This window comes from Rhinatrema bivittatum, chromosome 5 (assembly GCF_901001135.1).
Source record: "Rhinatrema bivittatum chromosome 5, aRhiBiv1.1, whole genome shotgun sequence".
Classification (NCBI taxonomy): domain Eukaryota; kingdom Metazoa; phylum Chordata; class Amphibia; order Gymnophiona; family Rhinatrematidae; genus Rhinatrema; species Rhinatrema bivittatum.
This window is the reverse complement of record NC_042619.1, coordinates 366022314-366045608: the sequence shown is the minus strand read 5'-3', so window position 1 is coordinate 366045608 and position 23295 is coordinate 366022314. Positions and strand designations below refer to the sequence as shown.

Sequence of the window (23295 nt, the reverse complement as noted above, 5' to 3'; positions counted from 1 at the left end):
ACTTTGCCTTGTGTCTTTCCATATTTCCCTCTGCATCATATATAGTTTTAAAAATCCAATGGCATCCTACAGCTTGTCTGCCTCTTGGCAATTTAATCAGTGTCCATGTCTTATTTTTATGAAGAGCCTGTTGCGGTTGTGGACCCCTGGCCGAGCGAGAGTTGGAGCTACCTGCGGGGAGGAACACCACAGGTCCCCACCATTGGCAGGTGGAGCTGGCGGAAGCAGAGACCCAACTGGACCTTTGCCAAAACCAGCCCACATTACCCCTAGGTTGAACCCTTAGGTAGCGGGGTGGCTGGTCTTAGGTGGGGGGGGGGGTGGCTCTAAAGTGATGGAAGTCCAGCTAAGCAGGAAGCGTTGCAGGCCAGCATGCTGAGAGGTAGTGGAGGAATAAGCTGGGGTCAGGTTGAGATTAAACCAAGCGAAGCCTAACAATGTCGGGGTCCAGGCAATGGTTGAAGGCAGGCGACAAGAAACAAGATTGGTGTCCAGGCAGTGGTCAGTGGCAGGTGGAGAAGAATAAAGGTCAATGTCCAGGCAGTGGTCAGTGGCAGGTGGAGAAGAATAAAGGTCAGTGTCTAGGCTGTGGTTGGTGGCAGGCGGAGAGGAATCAAGCAGCATCAGGGTCCAGTCCAGGGTCAAAGCCAGATGATCAATCCATGCAGGATGACAAAAGGAGGAGGATGAGGAACACGGAGCATTTCAGAGAATGCCACCCTGGAGGTTCTGGATTTCAACTTTCTACCTAAAATCCTAAATTTCACTTCCAGAACCTCCCTCCCACATTTTCCTATGTCGGTGCTGTTGCGTGTCCCTGTTGAGTTTGTCATCTAGTTCTGTTCATGAACGTTGTCTACTCTGCCTACTCACTTTCTACAGTTTCCCAACAGCTCAGCCATCCTGGATTGCGGTTCTAGTGCCTGAGGGACTACAGCCCTGCCGGGCATATCAGCTCACTACTGCCACCTCTGGTGGTTTCCAAAAACCTGTTTAATAAAAGAACTAATGTGTGTCTGTCTCCATATTCAAGCCTAGCCGGTGGCCCCTCTCATGATATCCTCCCGGGGGCGTGGTCATCTGCCACCGGACCAGGGATTCACCACTACTATCTCAAATTCATAACAGATTGCTAACTCCTCACGGAGAACCCTAACAGATTGCTAACTCCCAGCATAGCGGAATATAACAGAATCTGAGACACTACAAGATAGCTGACTCCTCCTTAGGAGCTATTCATTCTGATTGCTCCTCCCATCTAACGCCCAGCTTTCTTAACAGATATAACAGATTGCTAACTCCCTAGCAGATTCACAACAGATTTGTAACATATCCAAAGGAGCTGTGATGTCATCAAGAGACTACGCACTGGATTCCCTGCTTCTAGCCCTTTAAGAAAGCTCAGACAGCATGTGTGCACGCCTAAGGGAGGCCCAGGAAGCAGTGTAGAGGAAGGCTATCAATGTCAGAAGGGTCAGCTGTGATGTCGGTGGCACCCGGCAGCCCAGACTGCCCCAGAGCGGGGACCTCCCCTGATGTCGGGAAGTGTTGCTTCGGGCCCGGAGCCAGTAGTTCCTCCACTACAGATGGTGGTGAGGCACACAGAGAGCCGTACCCACCCAGCTGGCCAGAAGGTGAGAGCAATGGTCCAAGGAAATAGCCTGTGGACCGCCAAGAGTAACAGTACCTTCCCTCTTAAGCCCTCCTCTAGAGGCGGGTTTGTGGCGGTACCAACCAGAAATTGTCCTTCGGACCCCTAAGGGTCTCTAGGTTCAGGAAATAGGTTTCACAACCAAATGATTGACTTTATCCCCTAGTTCATGCAATTCCGGGGACTGAACCCTTGCCACAGGCGAAGGGGTGGTATCCTCTGGGTTACTTTGACAGAGAACAGGGTTCGCTATTGGAGTGAGGATAATTCCTGCTTTCTCGGGGCCCAGTTCGGCAGGGTCAAGCAAGAGAGATGGTCTCCTTTCCCACTCCTGTTGCCAAAGGGCGTACATAAGAACATAAGAAATTGCCATGCTGGGTCAGACCAAGGGTCCATCAAGCCCAGCATCTGTTTTCCAACAGCGGCCAAACCAGGCCACAAGAACCTGGCAAGTACCCAAACACCAAGAAGATCCCATGCTACTGATGCCAGTAATAGCAGCAGAGGCCATTCCCTAAGTCAACTTTATTAATAGCAGTTAAGTGCTATTATTGAGTGAAAAAGAATTTTCTCCAATTATTCTTAAATGTGCCATAGAGTGGCATATCTTATGTGGGAATTCGGAAACCAGTCTACAAGCTCCTGTTGCACCGAAATTCCCCCTGTGCCGGAATCCACCAAGGCTTGGGTGGTAAAGCATATGGAGTGATGTTCCAGAGAAACTGGCAACAGGAACTGGGGTAATGGAGGAGCCAACTGAGGATCACTCATTCTGGTTCCTCAGGGCGTAGGGATGGTTCCCCTTCTCTCCTGGCACTGAGCCAGAAGTCCGACAATAAAGGCAGAGGCTTATTTGACAGCATCGAGTCCTCTCCTCATTCATGAGGTGGGGCACAGCCCAGTTGCATGGGCTCCTCTGGTAACCCCCCCCCCCCCCCCAAAAGGTTGTAGTGGGTCAACTAAAGAAGGAAACGATACCCCAGAGAGACACTTTGTAGCTGATTGGGTCTCTCGAGCTTGCTCCTGGAGCCGTTCAATTTTCCCTGTGTGATCGATGAGACCTTTGAGAGTGGTGGGAAATTCTTGCGCTACAAGCTCATCTTTAATCTTTGGAGTTAAACCCGGCAAGAATAGACTGTCTTCCTGCCAGTTTAATTCCTTGGCTCGAGTTCGAAACTCGATGGCGTAATCCATTAGCATTGACTTCCTTGGCGCAGGTGCAGGAGATTTGAGCCCATCGCGGGCAGCCAGCCGGGCTCATCAAAGACCCGCTTAAAAGCTGAGACCAATTGCTGGAGGTCCATGAGGAGAGTATCAGAGCTCTCCCATAGGGGGCAATCCCAGGCCAGGGCTTTACCGTCAAGGAGGTAAAGAACGAATGTTATCTTAACCAAGTCGTTCGGGAAGAGTGCTGCTTGGAGGGCAAAATGCATATGGCATTTATTAAGAAATCCCCGGCAGTGCTTGGGATCTCCTGAAAAACGGAGAGGAGCAGACAATGGAATTGTTGAGCGGCAGGTATCAGGAACCAGTGCTGGAATTACAGCAGGTGGTGGTAGGATAGTAGGTGGGGTCAAGGAGTCCAGGCATGCAGTGAAGCGAGTCATGTCTGCCACAAGTACTAAGGCTGACTGGAGGGCCTGCATTATCCGGGCTAAACCGGGAATGATTTTCAACATGGCAGGATCTGCCATGTTGTGCCGGCTGGCTGCCACGCTACACGACCAGGCCTACTCACCCCCCGCCAAGGCCGGTTACCTTGCCAGCGGACACGGCCCGAGGGGGCCATCACCGCCATCCTCCTCCAGAGCAATCTGACGCCGACGCCGGCACACCTTCCCCCACAGGATCCCTTAGGTGTGCGCATGCGGCTCGCCCCAACCTTTAAAGGGGCCATGGCAGAAACTCACTCGCAGTCCCATCTGATGACATCAGCAGAAGGCCCTATATAAGAGCAGCTCAGCCCTCCCAGAATTGCCTCAGCAATGGCTCAGCTCCACGTGGGTAGTGTGTTGCTCCTGCTTCAGTTCCTGATCCAGCTCCGCTTCAGTTCCTGATCCAGCTCCTGCTCCAGCTCCCCTTTTGCTCCTCGGACTGCTCCTCTGGCTTGACTTCGGCTTGTCTCCTGGATTCTCCTGTTTGCTACCTGAGTTGACTTTGGCTCATCTCCTGGATTCCCCTGCTTGCTGCCTGCCTGCCCCAACTTCGGCTAGTCTCCTGGATTCCTCTGCTCGCTGCCCGCCCTGACTCTGGACCATCCAAATCTGCATTCGTCCAACATTCGCCTGGAACCTAGTCCAGCCGGCCATGGCACCCAAGGGCTCAACCCGCGGGGAACAAGGACTGGTAGTGGTGAAGCTCCACCCCCTGTAGGTAGTGTCAACCCCGCCTTAGCCAAAAGGTTCACATTGCAACTGCTTGCTGAGGCCATGTACCCGGCGGACCTCTCAGGGCTCTAGGCCATCCCAGGCCTGACGCAGAAGCTCCAGCAGCAGCAGCAGAGATGCTGGCCTTGTCTCTGAATCAGAACACCACCCGCCTTAATGCCGCCGCCATCCCTGTGGCGACACCACCCACTCCGGCAGTCTCACCTCCTTCAATGCTTCGTCTCCTGGCTCCCTCCCCCGATACCCTGGGAACCCAACTGTGCCAAGGACTAGGAGGACTAGGACTAGAAGGACTAGGGGGCATTCCATGAAGTTAGCAAGTAGCACATTTAGGACTAATCGGAGAAAAATTATTTTTCACTCAACGCACAATAAAGCTCTGGAATTTGTTGCCAGAGGATGTGGTTAGTGCAGTTAGTGTAGCTGGGTTCAAAAAAGGTTTGGATAAGTTCTTGGAGGAGAAGTCCATTAATGGCCTATTAATCAATTTTACTTAGGGAATAGCCACTGCTATTAATTGCATCAGTAGCATGGGATCTTCTTAGTGTTGGGTAATTGCCAGGTTCTTGTGGCCTGGTTTTGGCCTCTGTTGGAAACAGGATGCTGGGCTTGATGGACCCTTGGTCTGACCCAGCATAGCAATTTCTTATGTTCTTATGAGGATTCCTTAATCAGTGCTTTATGCTCTTCTCATTGCAGCTTTCGCAGTTTGCCACAGAGGCGGGCAAGACTACCTTCATCCTGTCTCTCCTCAACAGCAAGGCCCTGGCTTGAGCATTCCCGCTATGGGAATGTGAAGACCTGCTCCTACAGGACCAGCAACTCTTTGTCAGGGCCTTTAAGCAGGCCTTCGATAACCCCTGTTGGCTGGCCGCCATCGGCTCTGACATCCGGCACCTCCGCAAAGGCGCAAGGCCACTCCTTGACTATGCTATAGAATTTCGGACCATGGCCACTGAGCTCAACTGGCGGGAAAATTGCCTCAAAAGCATCTTCTTGGAGGGATTCTCATCTCGCATCAAAGATGAGCTAGCAGCCAGGGATCTCCCGGAATTCCTCAATGACTTGATCAACCTAACAGGCCGAGTGGATTGCCGCTTTCAACAGAGATCCCGGGAGCTTCGCTCTCTGCACCAGTCTGCCACCTTGGCACTGGCCTTCTCTCGCCCTCTCTGCATGACAGCTATGGCTTCTATGTGCCTGAGGAGCCTATGCAGTTAGGTCGCAGTCTCCTGACCATGGAGGAGAGGCAACGGTGGCAAGCCTTGGGTATGTGCCGCTATTGTGCTGGCAAGGGGCACTTCCTAGGCCAATACTCAAGAGGACGGGAAACTCCCGAACCTAGGGTCCATCGGGGAGGTAACCCTAGGTTTTACTTATTCTACTCCCCAACTCATACTCCGTGTCCCTCCTGGCAGGCAACCAGGAGTTCCAGACATTGGCCCTCGTGGACTCTGGTGCTGGAGGGGATTTTATTATGGAAAGCCTTTTTGGACACCTCAAGTTACCCACTGTTGTCCGGCAGACTCCCTAATAATCTCTTCCATCTCGGGGGACCCTCTCCCTGGACAAATCAGCAAGATGATGCTCCCCATATGCTTAAAGACGGGACTCTTACACCAGAAGGACATCGCCTTCCATGTAATGGGAAACACCTTACCCCCAATTATACTTGGACTTCCATGGTTGCAACAGCATTCCCCGGTCATCGATTGGGGCACCCTCCAGGTTTGCCAGGTGTGGATCCCACTGTCACTAAAATGTCCTATCTCCTCCGTCTGACGTTCCTTCTGTGCCCGCTCCTGGTCACCACCCGTTCCTGGGGCTGCCGCCACAATATGCCAAATTTGCGGATGTATTTTCTAAGGAGATGGCAGGGGTACTGCTCCAACACTACCTTTACGACTGTGCCATTAACCTCTTTCCCGGGGCCACCCCTCCACGGGGAAGGGTATATCCATTATCCCTCCCAGAGACAGAAGCCATGACCCAGTATATTCGGGAGAATCTGGACAGAGGGTTTATTCGTCCTCTCTCATCACCTGCAGAGGGGGGGGGGGGGGTTTTGTCACGAAAAAGGATGGCTCACTTCAGCCCTGCATTGACTACCCTGGCCTCAATACCATAACCAAGAAGGACTGGTACCTGCTTCCCCTTATTACAGGGAGCAAGGATCTTTTCCAAGCTTGACCTTCGAGGAGCATGCAACCGGTACGCATTAAACCCAGAGACTAGTGGAAGTTTGTGTTTAATACGCGCAATGGCCACTACAAGTACCTGGTCATGCCCTTTGGACTGTGCAATGCACCTGCTGTTTTTCAACATTTAATGAATTATATCTTTGGGGACCACCTGTATAGCACCGTGGTGGTATATCTAGACAATGTCTTGATCTTCTCTAAGGACCTCCAGTCCCACCTCCAGGACATGTGGCAAGTCCTCCAGCGGTTACATGCCAATAAGCCCTATGCAAATCTCGAGAAGTGTATCTTCGAGAAGGAGTCTCTCCCCTTCCTCGGGTACATCATCTCCAGTTCTGGCTTTCTCATGGATCCTGAGAAGCTAGCCCTTATCTGCGACTGGCTTTGAGCATTACAATGGTTCCTGGGCTTCGCCAACTTTTACAGGCATTTCCTTCCTAACTTCTCCCAGTTGGTCGCACCCCTGATGGCCCTGACCAAGAAGGGTGCTAACTCCAGAGACTGGCCCCCGATGCGGTCACCTCGTTTCTCCAACTGAAGCAAGCCTTCCTATAAGGGCCATGTCTGCACCACCCGGATCCAACTCGCTCATTTATCCTGGAGGTTGATGCTTCCGCCATTGCAGTCGGGGCTGTCCTAGGCCAGCTCTCCCCAAAAGGAACTTTCCTTCCCTGCTCATACTTCTCCCAGAAGTTCTTCCCCATGGAGAGGAACTATGCCATAGGGGACAAGGAACTCCTTGCAATAAAACTGGCCTTTGAACAATGGCACCAGTGGTTAGAAGGAGCCCAACACACCATCACGGTCTACATGGACCACAAGAACTTAGAGCACCTTTGGCAAGACCAGCAGTTGAACTCCTGCCAGGCAAATTGGTCCCTATTCTTCAATAGGTTCACTTTTGTGATAAAATATTGACCAGCAGCTAACAATCTCAGAACTGACGCCCTCTCGAGGACCTTCAAGGAAGATGGGGAATCGGATCCTCCTGGGTATGTGATCGACCCCACTCGAATCCTGCTGGCCACCTCACACCCTGTCCCAGCAGGCAAAATGGTGGTACCTACCCGACTTTGTCACCAAGTGCTAGAATGGTCCCAATACTCTCGGGTAGTGGGCCATCTGGGCCGGACCTGCACAATCTCCCTGCTCAGACAATACCACTGGTGGCCCCAGATGGATCAAGATGTAAAGGCCTATGTGGACTCTTCCCCACGTGTGCGCATATCAAAAGCCCATGGTGGGGCGACTTTGAGGGCTTTTACAGCCACTGCCAGCCCCCAAGGAACCCTGGACCCACTTATTTACGGATTTCATCATAGATCTCCCTTTCTCTAGTGGCAATTGGATTATCTGGGTCATCCTAGACTGCTTCTCCAAAATGGCCCATTTTGTTGCACTGCCCAGTCTTCTGTCTGCTCCTCAGCTGGCCAAGCTGTTTACCATCCATATCTTTCGCCTCCATGAACTACCTCATCACATCAGCTCAGACCGCGGGGTACAATTTACCTCCAAGTAAAGCCTCTGTCATAAATTCAACATCAAGTTATACCACTTCAGCCTACCATCCACAGGCTAATGGGCAAGTAGAGTGGATAAATACACTTAAAACATTCCTTTGAGCCTTTGTGAACAAGCGGTAGGACAATTGGGCTGCTCTTTTGCCATGCGCGGAATTCTCACACAATTCTCACGTGAGTGTGGCAACTAGATTCTCCCCCTTCTGAGTTGTATATGGAAGACAACCGCTGTCACCACTGCCACTACCCCTGACTGTTCACTCACCAGCGACCCAGTTAATTGCTCAAGAACTCTGGGACCTGTGGGTAAGAACTGAGGAGATGATCCAAAGAACCACCCAGAGAGCAAAGGGCTTTACGGATAAGCACTGGCGTCCAGCCCTTCAGTTCCACCCTAGCGACAAGATCTGGTTGAGTACCCATAACATAAGTCTCATGTGATTGGCCCCATGCTACACTGGCCCATTCCCGATTCTGCGTCAAGTTGGCCCAGTCTCGTACCTGCTTTGGCTTCCCCCGACTCTCAGGATCCATAACGTGTTCCACGTGTCACTCCTCAAACCATTGGTCCTCTCTTGGCCTGAAGACCTCCCACTCCTCAAAGGATCTCCTCTGCTGGAGGACCAACTCTACCGTGTGAAAGAAGTGTTGGACGTCCACCATCGGAATAGGAGATGGGAGTATCTGCTTTCTTGGGAAGGATTCGGCCCAGAGGAAAACTCCTGGGAATCTGCAGTCAACATCCTAGATAAAAGGCTTCTTCAGAGGTTCCATGCCCGGCACCCAAAGAAACCCAGACCTCCAGGAAGGGGCTTAAAGGGAGGGGGGTACTGTTGAGACAGCTGGCCGCCACGCTCTGCAGTCAGCCCTATTCACCCCCCACCAAGATCGTGTACCTCGGCGCCCGAGGAGGCCACCGCCAGCGCCGCCCTCCTCCACAGCAATCTGATGCCGACACTGGCATGCCTTCTCCCACATGATCCCTTAGGCGCACACGCGTGGCTCGCCCTGACCTTTTTAAAGGGGCCGTGGCGGGAAACTCAACCACAGCCCCATCTGATGAAATCAGCAGAAGGCCCTATATAAGAGCAACTCAGTCCTCTCAGAATCGCCTCAGCAACGGCTCAGCTCTGCATGGGTAGTGTGTTCCTCCTGCTTCAGCTACTGATTCAGATCCGCTTCAATTCCTGATTCAACACCGCTTCAGTTCTTGATCCCGATCCCACTCCAGCTCCCCTGGCTTGACTTCGGCTTGTTTCCTAAACTCTCCTGTTAGCTACATGACCTGACTTTGGCTCATCTCCTGGATTCCCCTGCTTGCTGCCTGTACCAAGCTTGGCTAGTCTTCTGGATTCCTCTGCTCGCTGCCTGCCCTGACTGTGGCCCATCCGACTCTGCATTCATCCAACGTTCACCTGGAACCTTCACATGGAGACCAGCACCCAGGTCCAGCCGGGCCCGGCACCCAATGGCTCAACCCACGGTGAACGAGGGCTGGTAGTGGTGAATGTCCAGTAGGTTCTCCGCATCACCCCAGGCTGCCTGCCAACAGCAGGGACCTACAGCGGGCTCCGCCCCCCTGTAAGTAGCGTCACCCCCACCTTGGCCCAAGGGTCCACATCACAAAACACCGGTTCCATGGCATTGGCAATCCATTGCAGTTGTGGACCTCTTGGTTCAGGGGAGATGGCACTACCTGCGGGGAGGAGCCCCACAGGTCCACATGTCAGTGGGCAGAGCTGTCGGAAGCAGTACCAGCCCATGTTCCTCTTAGGTTGAGTCCTCAGATGCTGGGGCTGGCTGGTCTTAGGTGGGGCTTCTGTGGTGATGTAAGTCCAGGTAGGTGGGAACAGCTGCAAGCCAGCATGCTGAAAGGTCAGCAGAAGAACAGACCGGGGTCAAGTTGAGATTAAAGCAAGCGGAGCCTAGCAACATTGATATCCAGGCAGTGGTTGAATGCAGGCGGCAAGAAACAAGGTTGGTGCCCAGGCAGTGGTCGTGGCAGGTGGAGTAGAATTAAGGTTGGTGTCCAAGCTGTGGTTGGTGGCAGGCAGAGAGGAATCAAGGTCGGTGTCCAGGCTGTGGTCAGTGACAAGCGGAGAGAAATCTATCAGCATCAGTCCAGAGTCAAAGCCAGAAGATCAATACACGCAAGATGACAAAAGGAGGAGGAAAAGGACAACAGCAACACAAAGACACTGGAGACAGATGAGATGAAGACAGACCACAGACAAGGAGATCTAGGGACAACCAGACAACTGGAATCACAGAAGACATGGACTCAGGAAACCACAACGAAGGCTGGAGGCAGGATCCAGGACCAAAGGTAGGACTATGAGCAATACTCTACTCCAGGAGTCAACCCATTGCCAAGGCACCAGAGGGACATCCAGGAGGACCTTTTATCCAAAGGAGCTGTGATGTCATCAGGAGGCACGTCACTGGATTCCCTGCCATTGGCCCTTTAAGAGAGCTCAGACAGCATGTATGCGCACCTAATGGATGCCCAGGAAGCAGCACGGAGGAAGGATGTCAGCATCGGCAGAACTGATGCCAGTGGCACCCAGCAACCCAGAGTGTCCCAGAGCGGGGACCTCCCCTCAAGTCGAGAAGTGTTGCATTGGGCTTGGAGCTGGCCATGCCTCCACCACGGGTGACGGTGAGGCAAGCAGCGAGTCATCCCCCACCCGGCCGGCCAGAAGGTGAGAGCGGCGGTCCATAGAAATAGCCTGTGGACCACCGAGTGTAACATAGCCTCTATTTTACTGCATTTCTCCATTTTTCTGCCTCAGCAGGAGGCATATTCTCAACATCTCTCCATGAAGTTGGGTATTTTTCTTGAACGGTGCAGCATATCTGTTCTGGTGGTTTTCTTTTATTTAATATTTTGGATCTCCTTAGCTTTGGCTCTGGTTCTATAGATACTGCATCTTCTGATTATCATTGCTATGCTCCTCAGGTTCTGAGACTGTGAATTTCTCTAAGAAGAAACATCATTAGCATCTGCATAGTCTTCTTGTAGGTCATTATCACTGGCAGCTGTGCATGCCTCTGCTTGTATGTCACCATCATTAGCCTCTTGCTCAGTAGTCCCATCTTGCTCTCTTTGGGTAGAGCCATCCGCTATTGGTAGATCCTGCTTTTATTTCAGATCTAAGGCAGGAGGAGTACCCAGACTTTTTTCCTCCTGCTTCAGCTGAAGAATGAGTGCTGGTAGTTAGGAAAGCCTACCGTACTTAATATTCACTTTTTCACTCCACTGTCAGTGAAGGAACCAATCCCTCACTCTCTCTCTTAATCCCCCCCTCCTTGGCTCCACCAGTGTTTCTCTCTCTCTCAATCCCCACCCCTAGCTAACCAAACACTCCAACCATCCAATCACCTCCCCGTACCCACAGAAGCCAGCTCATTTATCTCCAGCCAATCACTCCACCCCCTAGTTAGCTTAAGTCAGTCACCCTCCCCCTTAACTTGCTGGCTGCTACTGCGATCCCCATGTAACTGAGGATTCTTTTTTTTTTTTAATATATTGGTGGCCAGTGTGCATGATGCTGCCCCTTTAAGGAGCCTGGAGTCAGCAGCAGCCTCCATGGCTAAAAAGCCAGCAATCCTCCATTGTTTTTATTTAGGAGGAGGTTGTCTGGGGCTCAGTGGAGCCATTATTTATCTTTTCCCATCAGCCCTATCAACTATGGAGGCCAGGAGTATTATCTGTGAGGTTTGTAGCAAACTCTGAAGTTGGTGGCGACAGCAGTGGCATTGAACCACAAGAGAAGATAACTTGGGAGCAGGAGCTGGGAGACCAGTAACAGGAGTTGGGCTGTGGTGGCTCTCCTCTTCTAGTCCATTCACACTGCTGTTGCTTCCCTTTGGCCATACAGGCCACTAAAATGCCACTTCTATCCACTGCCCTGCACAGATGATCATATCAACGCATCTTGTGTGGCCGCAGATAACCTCCTCCTCCCACTGGCCCAAATGACTGATGATGCAACCCCTCCTACTTTAGGCTGCTGAAGCTAAAGCTACAGGTTCCTTCTTTAATCTATATGGACCGTTGACCCTACCTCTTCCTCTCATTGGTCTGCATGGATCGACTCTGCCATTGCTACAAATGATGCTACCAATGGCACTGAAAAAGCTACATTTTCAGATTCAGGGAGTGGCATGTGGTTTGCAAGAAGCTAGTAGGCCACCTCTGCTTTACGTGATACATTTTTAGTAATGTGTTATATAACTAACAGCAGGAAGAAAGGAAGGAAAAGAGCCGGTAAGCAGTCTCCTCTACATGGGGGCTGTGGGCTTCACTCCAACTACGCCATGATATTAATGAACCTATAGGCATATTCATTATGAATGACTCCCAGTGCAGTAAAAAATCTGAATCATACCACAAAGGGCTTCGGAGCTTCAGGATCCCGCAGGTCACTGTTGTAGCAATGAAACCGTCCTCCTGTCACGCTGGAAAGCTCATACAAAAAACTATTCGCTTCTCTGTCATCACAGTTGAAGGAAATGGTGTGAACAGGAATGGGACGAACCAACTGGATTTGTGCCAGAATTGTTTTAGAGGACTAGGACATAAAAACAACAGAATAAACATAATACTTACACTAGATTAAGCAACATATCCACTATTCGTTTGGCATTTTGGGAGTAAGTTTCAAAAAGAATTTATGTGCATAAAATGGCTTTTGGAAAATTACCTCTGGTAACCGATTTCATGCATACTTTTATGCTTATTGCAATGGGGAGTTCCCTGGGATGGAGTTAGGGCAGAGAAACCATTCATTTCAATTTTCAAAAGCATGCAAATGCACTTTGAAAATTAGCAGAACCATGTGTACCTTAGCACAGCACAGGCACACGCATTTACACCTGGCAGAGAGAAGGTATAAAAGTCCATACAAACATTTGAGCAGGTGCTTTGTATATTAACTGATCCTATATTACAAAGTTTTGACTCAAACAAATTATTCTGCTTAGTCCTGATTGCTCTAACAGCTGCCTTGGACACTGTTGACCATAACCTGCTTTGCCAACAGTTGAAAAACATTGGGATTGATGGAAATGTACTAAAATGGTTCACCTCTTTCCTCACAGACAGATCATGCAGATAAAACTCAACAAGTACCTGTCTGACACCTTCCAAAGCACAACTGGCATACCACAAGGATCCGCCCTATCAGCAACATTATTAATATCAACATGCTGCCATATGCAAATTACTAACGGACCTGGGTTTAAGCTTTTTCTTTTATTCGGATGATCTACAATTCTATATACCCCTAACAAGATCTTTTGAAAATACAACATCTCTAATTTCTGAATATATGCTTAAAATAAAAGAAAAATTAACTCAATGAAAACTCTTGATGAACCCCCAAAAAACTGAAATAATTGGTTGAGCCACAACCCACAAAAAAGTATACCCCCAGGGATAGATCTCGGAAGTTGCAAAGTAACACCTGCAACTCAAGTGAGAGATCTACGGGTCCAAACTGATGAAAATTTAACAATGAAAATCCACATAAGCAAACTAATTAGATCTGGTTTCCACAAGCTTCGGATTTTGAGCTGATTAAAACCTCAACTAAATACTACAGATTTCAGAACAGCCGTATAATCCCTCATTTTCTCTAACCTTGATTAATGTAATTCATTACTTCTAGGTCTTCCAACTAGTCAACTAAAACCCTTGCAACTTCTGCAAAATGCTGCAGCTGTTATGGTTATGAGGTGTTGGAGTGGATTCTTGGGTGCGGCGGTGATGGCCACTCCCACAGGGAGGATCCCTGTGAGGAACCACAGTACTAGGCTAGACTCTATACACGCAGACACAGAGAAGTTGTATTTAATGTACAGCTCGATGGTACTGCCCGGGGAGCGGGCAGCAGTGAAGGTAACCCAAGAAGTAGTCCAGGGGTCCCCAGCAGAGGAGACCAGTCTCACACTCGAGAAGGTGATAGGCAGCGTGGCGTAGCAGGGACAGGTCCTGGATGTAGACACAGAGCCCTGAAGCTGAAGGTGAGACACACTGAAAGGGTTAGTACTCACTGAAGCAGATAGCTGCATAGTTGAAGGTCTTTGCAGGCAGAAGTTGTTCAATGGCAAGCACTAGATTAGGTAGAGCAGGCACTCGAGGAGCGAGTACCCGGTATCCCAAGATAGGTACCTGAAATAGAGCAGAAGGGCCCCCGAGGAGCGAGTACCCAGGTTAGTGAAGAATTACCCCAAAGGGCAGGGAGAAATTCCTGCGGCAGCTGGGAAGCGGCAGAGCAGCTTAGACCAGAGGCAATCCAATCCTTGCTAACTCAGTTTGTTAGCAAACGAAGGGCAGGCTAATACCAGAATGTGATGTCATCACTCGGAGGGGGTCGCCCCCAAGGTTCCCGCCATGACGTGGATAAAGACGTGGGTGGCATGCGCGCACGCACCCTAGGAGGCCCTCAGGAAAATCATGGCAAACACCGTCACCGTTGCCGATCCGAGGACACTGGAGAGAGCAGCATGAAGACGTGGCAGCAGCCATCTTCCCAAGGCTTGAGGAGAGAGAAGGAAGAAAGGTGAGGCACCAAGGTCGAAGCCGTCTGAGACCGACGGACGCAACAGTACCCCCCTTCAAAGGGCCCCCTCGAGACCCCCTACCTGGTCTAGGTTTTTGAGGATGTGATAGATGAAATTGACGAAGCATCTCTTTGTCTATGATATTAGCCAATGGTTTCCAAGAGTTTTCTTCTGGTCCGTATCCCTCCCATGACAGGAGGTATTCTCAAACTCTGTCTCTCTTCCTTACATCAAGGATGGCATCAACCTTATATTCGATGTCTTCTTCTGCATCAACTGTTGTGTGGGGGGCCTCAAAAGGCCTTGCATTCTGTTACATAGACGGCCTTGCATTCTGTTACATACGGGTGTTTATGTGTGCCCTTGGGCCTCAGCCCGACCCCAGATGGATCCAGGACCGAACAGAGGGTTGACTGCGTGATTCACCATGGCAGACGGTCTTACCCTCCGCCAGGCCTGCAAGTTCCCAAGGCCAACAACAGGATGATGTTGGGATGTGAATGGTCCTCCGACCATTCCAAGCCCTTTCGGACCTGCCGCTTGGATTGGCATGGAGCAGCAGGCCTGGCCTGAGGTCGAGGGCAGACGGGCCTTGACACGAAGACATGGCAGACTAGGATTGATGCGACAGAATCACATACGAAGACTTGGGTTGATGCAACGGCATCAAAGACATGACGAGGAACTGGAAATCCAAACAAGACAAGACGCAAGGCAGGAGGGCATTGGCATTGTCTCTCAGGGCGCCCTACTCAGTCCACCCGCGGGATTGGTCGCGGACCACCCTGTCCCACTGCGTGCCCTACACAGCCCGAGGAGACTGGTCATGGACCACGCTGGGAGCGGGACAAGCGCAGGAAGTATCCAGGTGAGGTGGGACTCCAACGACGAAGCCGATGTCATCCGAAGCACCAACACGGCTGGCAGGATGAGACTGCTCAGGAGCTCAGGACACCAGTCCACCTGCAGGCCTGTCCAACCCTAGAAAGACGTCGTCCAAGGGAGCAGGACCGACAGGACCAGAAAGCTCAGGAGGGCAGACGTAAACACCAAAGAGAGCAGAACACCAGGAGGCGAAACACCAGGAGACGAACACTAGGACACCTGGACGAGGACCTCAGGCACGAAGACATAGCATGAAGACATAACTTGAGAGGAGCTCCACAAAGAAGACCTGACGGAGCTCTGGCAGGCAGGAGCCTCCAGAGTGAAGTAACTCCGATGCAAGGTGAAGACTGAAGTGGAGCAGCCCTTTATAGGGCTGGAGCAGGAAGTCCACTCCCTAGGTGGGGCCAGCACACTTCCTGTGTCTGGCCCTTTAAATCCTGAAGAGAGGCGCGCGCCAGCGCCTAGGAGAGAAGCAAGAACTTGTGCAGGACCGCGGACAGCAGCCTGCACCGACGTACTCACACAGAAGGCAGGGCTGGGCCTGGAGAGCAGGCCCTGATGACGGCAGCGGCTCCAGCCACTGCAGAAGGCCCCGGGGGCGCCTCCAGCCACCACTTGAGCCCAGGGATGTGGCCTTCACGCCGCAAAGGAGTGACGTCAGCGGCGGCTTCCGGCCGCGATAGACAGCGGCAAAGTCTGCGGCTCCGGCCGCGGTGAAGAGGGGCCTCGATGGACGTCCTCCTGGCCACAGGGGAAGCAAGTCCGCAGCTCCAGCCACGATGAAAGGCTTGACGGCGGCATCCATGCCGCGTCGGGTGAAGCAGCAACAACATGGGGTGAGTGCCTGCTCGCGGGGGGGACCCGTGGGCAGGGTCCCATAACATCAACTGATGTAGGTTCAGGTGTCTTGGTGGAAAACTTGCTAAGAACAAGCGGTTTCAGCAGCAAAACATGGAATGCATTGTGAATCCTCATAGCTGGAGGGAGTCTCAGACTATAGGTGAGTGAGCCCAACCATCGGAGAATAGGAAAGTGTCCGACAAAGTGTGGAGCAAATCGAACAGATGGAAGCTTAAGTCTCAGATATTTAGTAGAAAGCCAAACTTTATCTCCAGGCTGGAATTCAGGAGCCTTGCTTCGGTGAGCATCATAGCCTTTCTTTGCTCTTTGACCTGCTTTTTGGAGCATCTCTTTAGCCTTTCTCCAGAGCTGCTGTATATTTTTGGTAGTAGATTGAGCTGCAGGGGATGACACGGAAAGTGGAAGTGGTAAAGGTGGTAAAGGTGGTCTTCCACAGACCACTTCAAATGGAGTAGATCCAGTAGATGATGCTGGATGTGAATTGATGGCAAATTCAGCCCAGGGCAACAGTTCAGCCCAGTCATTCTGTCATGAACAGACATAGGCACGGAGGTACTGTTTGAGAGTTCTATTCATTTTCTCAGTTTGGCCAATCGACTAAGAATAATACGCAGAGGTAAAGTCAAGTGTGATATCGAATTTATTACACAAGGCTTTCCATAATTTTGCTGTAAATTGAACTCCTCTGTCAGAAACAATATGTTTAGGCATGCCATGTAGGCAAAAGATGTGACTGATGAATAGCTCAGCAAGTTCCATGGCTGATGGCAAGCCAGGGAGAGCCACGAAATAAGCCATCTTCAAAAATCGATCCACTGTAACCCAAATGGTATTGTTACCTCCGGAATGTCTAGAGGGCGTAAATAAAGAGGAGGCAGCAAAACACTGCACGGAGCGGCAGTAGCCACAGAGGCATTCACAGAGCAGGATGCCAGTGGCCAGTGGTTGGTTTTCCACCTTCACGGAGCGGAAGGATGGAGGGCTGCCATCTCCAAAAAAAAAAAAAAACCCCCAACAAAAAAAACAAACAAACAAAAAAAAAACCAGGGGTGGGTAAGAGTATGGGGCAGGGGTGTGGCCTGCTTGTTACAGCGGTTGCTACCCCTAATTGAGCTGGATGTTCACTTGGATGCAGATACGGCGCTGCTCTCTACATCGGTGGTGGGGTGGAGGGGAATTAGGGCCAGAGGGTACTGGAAGCCAATAGTAACAGGTGGGAGAGAGAAAAGGGAAAAAAAAATTGATGAAGTGTGTAACTTGCTGGGCAGACTGGATGGGCCGTTTGGTCTTCTTCTGCCTTCATTTCTATGTTTCTATGAATGTGGCAGGTCCATCACAAAATCTATTGTAATATGGGTCCAGGGCTCATCCAGTGCTGGCAAGGGTTGAAGCAGACCCCAAGGACGTCTGGGGGGAGGTTTCTGTCTGGCACAATTGGAACAGGAGCCTACGTAAGCTAGAGTGTCTTCTTTCATGGTGGGCCACCAATAGTACTTTTGTAGCTTGGCCAGTGTTCGCCGTTGACCAGGGTTTCCGGCCAGTTTCAAATCATGAGCCCATCTTAGCAATTTCTTTCTTAGATTGCAGGGTACAATGGTCTTGCCAGAGGGTACCGGATGTGTAGCTGAGAGAACCACTCTCTTCGGGTCAATTAATATGCTGGGGTTCATCAGGTACGTCCTCTGAGAGAAACGAGCAAGATAATACGTCTGCTCTGACATTCTTGTCACCAGAGCAATATTTCAGCAAAAAGTCAAATCTGTTGAAGAACAGGGACCACCTCACCTGTCTATGGTTGAGATGTTGAGCGTGATGGAGGTACTTCAGATTTTTGTGATCAATGTAAACAGTAATCTGATATTGTGGACCCTCAAGCCAGGGGTGCCATTCTTCAAAAGCCATTTTTATTGCCAACAGTTCTTTATTCCCAATGCCGTAGTTCTTCTCCGCTGGCGAGAAGCGTCGGGAAAAGAATGAACAGGGGTGTAAGATCACCGGTCTGGCTTAGCACGGCCCCTACACCTACATCAAAGGCATCGACTTCCACAATGAAGGGTCGAGTAGGGTCAGGATGGCGGAGACACAGTTTGCTTTGAAAGGCGTCTTTTAACTTCTGGAATGCAGTCACAGCTTCCATAGACCAAGTAACAGCGTTGGCTCCCTTCTTAGTCATTGCTGTTAATGGAACAGTCAATGAAGAGTAATTTTTAATAAAGGTCTGGAAGTAATTGGTAAATCCCAATAATCGTCTTAGAGATTTTAGGCCAGTGGGTTGTGGCCATTTTTGAATACTCAAGTTTCTGAGGGTCCATTTGGAAGCAGTTGTTTGAGACAATGTAACCTAAGAAGGGCAAGGATTCTTTATGAAATTTACATTTAGACAATTTGGCGTACAAGCGGTTCTCGCGAAGTCTCTTTTGACGTCTTCCTGATGGGATTGCAGGTCCTGAGAAAATATCAAGATGTCGTCTAAATAGACAATGACACATTGGTAGAGTAAATCACGCAGAATATCGTTCATCATGTTTTGGAAGACAGCCGGGGCGTTGCACAAGCTGAAGGGCATCACCAGGTATTCAAAGTGTCCATCCCGGGTATTAAAAGCTGTCTTCCATTCATCGCCAGAACAGATGCGAACTAAATTATACGCTCCTTTGAGATCAAGCTTGGAGAATATCTTGGCTCCCTGTAACCTATCAAATAGCTCTGAAATGAGTGGTAAAGGGTAGCGGTCCTTTATGGTGATCTCATTCAGACCTCTGTAGTCAATGCACGGACGTAACGTTCCGTCCTTTTTCCCCACGAAGAAAAATCCTTTGCCAGCAGGAGACTTAGAAGGTCTTATGAAGCCTTTCTGGAGATTCTCCTGGATGTACTCTGACATCGCCTTATTTTCCACTATGGAGAGTGGGTAGACCATTCCTTTGGGTGGTTCCGTATTTGACTTCAAATTAATTGCGCAGTCGTATGATCTGTGTGGAGGTAACACATCAGCAGCTTCTTTTGAGAATACATCTTGGTAAGATGCATATTGAGGCGGAAACCCAGGCAACAACGAGGTAGTTGGCATGCATGGTTTTGGAGAGACTTCCATTAAGCATTTGCCATGACAGTCTGGACCCCAACGTGAAAACTCCAAAGTGGTCCAGTTGAATTGTGGCATGTGTTTCTGCCACCACTGTAGTCCAAGTACCAATGGGTGCATGGCCTTCTCTAGCACAAAGAAAGAAATAATCTCTGTATGAAGAGCACCAGTATGCAAGCTCACTGGTTCTGTAAGCAGAGTTATTTCACCCGGTAAGGGCTCTCCATGAATAGAGGACAATAGTAATGGAGGCATCATAGTAGTGGTAGGGATCCACAAATGTTCCACTAGACGTTTCAAAATGAAATTTCCCCCTCCCCCAGAGTCTACTAAGGCAAGGGTCTGATATTCCAAAGGCCCGCAGATTAAAGATACTGGAAGAGAGAGTGGAGGAGAGGGTGCAGTTAGACCTAAGAAGAGTCCTCTTCCCTCTTTAGAAGTCAAATGACTGTGGCCCAATTGCATTCTTCTTCGCCAGCAGTAGGACCTGGGAGTGTAGGCCTGGGTACAGACTTGACCCGAATCTCTCCCTGGAGTGGTCTTCTGGGACTCTTGACCTCTTGAACTTTGTCGTGAATTCGGTGATCAATCTTTGTTGCCAACTGCATAAGTTCCGCTAAGGTCTCGGGCACTCACGAGTCACCAGTTCATCCTTCAACCGGGAGTTCAGGCCTTCAAAGAATAAGGTATTCAGGCACCTAGGGTCCCAATGTAATTCAGAAGCCAAATCTTGAATTCAATGGTGAAGTCTGGTAAAGGTTTGCTACCTTGTTTTAGATGAACCAAAGCTGATCCTGCTATCGAGTTCTAACAATAATATTTAATAACATTAACCTGAATAAAAACAAGCTGCTAGGAATAACATTTAAACCTCACAAACCTCAGATCACAGAATAAAGGCCACCTTAAAATCCCAAACTTAAGAGACTCTCATCTAACTCTAACTAATCTCAATTGCTGGCCCAAAACTTTGGGATTTCATGCCTGAAGAAGTTCGAATATTAATAGATAAAAAGAAATTCAAAAGCGACTTAAACTTGGCTATTCCAAAATGCCTTCCACTTGACTGAAACACCCAATTCCCCTGACTCAGATATCATATATATATTGTACAATAACCCCCCTTGCAAACCCCTATAATCCAGCTCTGTCTTCATGTTTGATATCTACCATTGCATTACTTCTGTACCTATGAATGTTTATCCATCTTGTAATACACATTATACTTTGTATATTTTAACTATAAATTATGAACTAGTGATTCTCACATGGAATGATGGTATATAAAACATTTTAAAAAATAAATAAAATAAAACATGGACTTGAGATTTTCTGCAGGCTGCTATAAAAAGACCATCTGAATTTTCAAAATACAGAGTTTTTGCCAGACCATTTGGCACCTATGGCCAAGTGAAAAAGTGCACCCTCACCCTGAACACAACATATAACACCATGAGCTTGGGAACTCTGTTAATGTAAGGAGCTTTGATTTTTATTTTGACCCAGCAGTTTCTTCCTGCTCCTTTGGGCTTCCAGTAAAGATCCTGGCACCATGAGCCTTCATTCACAACTACCAGGGATATTTTTTCCCTTATTTTATGTCCCTTCCCAACCTTATTTACTCCACTCACTGTAGTGCCAGTCCTGGGCTGGGGCCATGCACCTGCAATCATGAACCCTGCAATCATGAACCCCTAATCCAACCACTAGATGTCACCCCTTTCCCAGCTCTCCCAATTAAGAACTTAAAAATTATGCATTTGTAATACCAGATTTAAATGAAAAAGGACATTCTGAGATACAAATATCACTTACAACATGTATATTGTAGTGCAAACCTGAAAAGCTTGCAAAAAAGGTAAAACAAAGACCCATATGGTATTAGGTCTATGGTAACGCAAGCTGGGTGTAGGCTTGACCATGAGAAAACTGAATACCAATTACAATTTAATAAACCCCCCATATCAAAACAGCACTAACTGCCAGCACTCAAATAGTAACAACCTATCTATGAAAAGGCAGCACTGCAAATATTATACCAGGCCCTAAAACACCAATACACCTCCTATTTGGAAAACAGAACAAGCCAGACTGTAATAGATCCCTTCATAGAAACCATAGGCTAGCAGAACACCTCTCCTTGTTCACACAGGCAGAACACAGTCAGACCCTCACCAAATCTATCCATTGGGATCCTGCCAAGTACTTGTGACTTGGTTTGGCCACTGGTGGAAACAGGATACTGGGCTTAATGGACCCTTGCCTGACCCAGTATAGCAAGTCTTATGTTTTTAAATACTGGATAAAGAGACCATAAAACTGCATGTTTCACATAATTTGTATGTTTTCACCTTGTAAACTGCCCTGAACACAGTTGGAAGGATGGTATATAAATACCTGTAAATAAATAAATAAATAAATAAAGTGTAACTATAAACATGAACTGGAAACCGCAACAAACCAGACTTTGTGCAGTGCAACAATGGAAAAACAGAAACATCACCATTCCTCAGAAAACATCAAACAATAAAATCCAGAAATATAAATCATAATAGTAAAACCATACTAATAAAAATGATAAATATTAAAAAATAACTGATGAATAGAACATCAATAATTAAAAATTAATATAAAACTTTTCCAAACGCCCATAAAATATTTTGAAACAGCTGATACATCATATAACACCCAATAATTAAAAGTAATAAGGATAAAATTAATCCCCTGCTTTCCATACCCGGGAACTTTTGATTTCCAGATTCTCTGATATTGTCATGATTTAGCAGGTGGAGTGGGGAGGAGTGGTGTTGTACAAAAACTTTCTCCATGCTCTCATTCTCTCTCTCACATGCTCAGTCATACACACATACATGCTCATTCGCTCTTATGTTCTTATGTTCTTAATGATGCAAACAAGCAATTCTTAAATGGAGAATATCTCAGATTTGCAAAAATACGAATGAACAATACTTATCCATGCACACATGTTAAACTATACATACACACAAATACTTGATCGTTCACTCTCTCTCATGCTCAACCATACACACACATGCTCATTCTCTCTGATGCTCAGTGTCACACACACATTTATATGCTCTTTCACACATGCACACACACCTCATTCACCCTCTCTCTCAATTCTCAATAACACACACTCATGCACTGTTTCTCCCATGTGCTCAGTCATACACACACATATACATACACCTCAAACTCCTTCTCTCAATTCTCAACAACACATTCATACACTGTCCCTCCCATGTGCTCAGTCATACACATACCTCATACACCCTCTCTCTCAATTCTCAGTCACATCAATCACACACACACTCTCATGTGCTCAATAGGGATGTGAATCATTTTTCTGATGATTGATAGGAAAACCCCACGAAATATTTTGTGGGGTTCTCTTAATGTTTTGGTGGGGGCGGGAAGAAAGGGCACTTGAAAATAAACCCCAAACCCACTCCAACCATTTAAATTTAATTCTTTCGCATCCCCCCCCCCCCAAAAAAAATGTTTTAAAGTACCCGGTGGTCCAGCGGGGGTCCCGGGAGCGATCTCCCGCTCTCGGGCCATCGGCTGCCACTAATCAAAATGGCGCCGATGGCCCTTTGCCCTTAGCATGTGTCAATTCTCAATCACAACAATCACACACACATTCTAATGTGCTCAATAATACATACACACACATATGCCCTTTTCCCCTCTGGAAACACAAGGGGCAGCAGCACCAGCTTCCGCCTTCAATCCCAGGGTCCACCAGACTCTTCCTCATTCTTCCATTTCTGCTGCTCCTGCTTCTGACTGTGGGGAGGGGGCAGGAGCATGTGGAGGGAGAAGGATGCTTTCTGCTCCCCATTAGCTGCACTGCTCCTCACTGCCAGGACGAGGGGGTTGGGGACAAAGGAGGCAGATGCTTCTTGCTGTTCCGCGGGCCATGCTGCTCCTCACTGCTAGGTGGAGAGAGGGAGGATGAGGCCAATACTTCTCAAGAACCCATAGAGCCATACGTGCTGATGTGGGCCATGCACGAGCAACATGAATTTTAAAAAGCCACAAATTATGCGCGTATGTACCCATGCATGCATGAGGAACAAGGGGGCAGATAAGGCATGGGTGGAGTATGGGC

The 23295-nt window shown here is 48.9% G+C and overlaps 1 protein-coding gene across 1 annotated transcript in view; it reads right to left on the bottom strand.

Moving 5' to 3' along the window:
* The window catches only part of VWA3B (von Willebrand factor A domain containing 3B), a 632585-nt gene that overhangs the window by 394487 nt on the left and 214803 nt on the right, over window positions 1-23295 (bottom strand). Inside the window, exon 15 of the mRNA XM_029603312.1 lies at window positions 12151-12333. Coding sequence (XP_029459172.1) covers window positions 12151-12333 — 183 coding nt within the window. The remainder of the gene's footprint in view (window positions 1-12150; window positions 12334-23295) is intronic.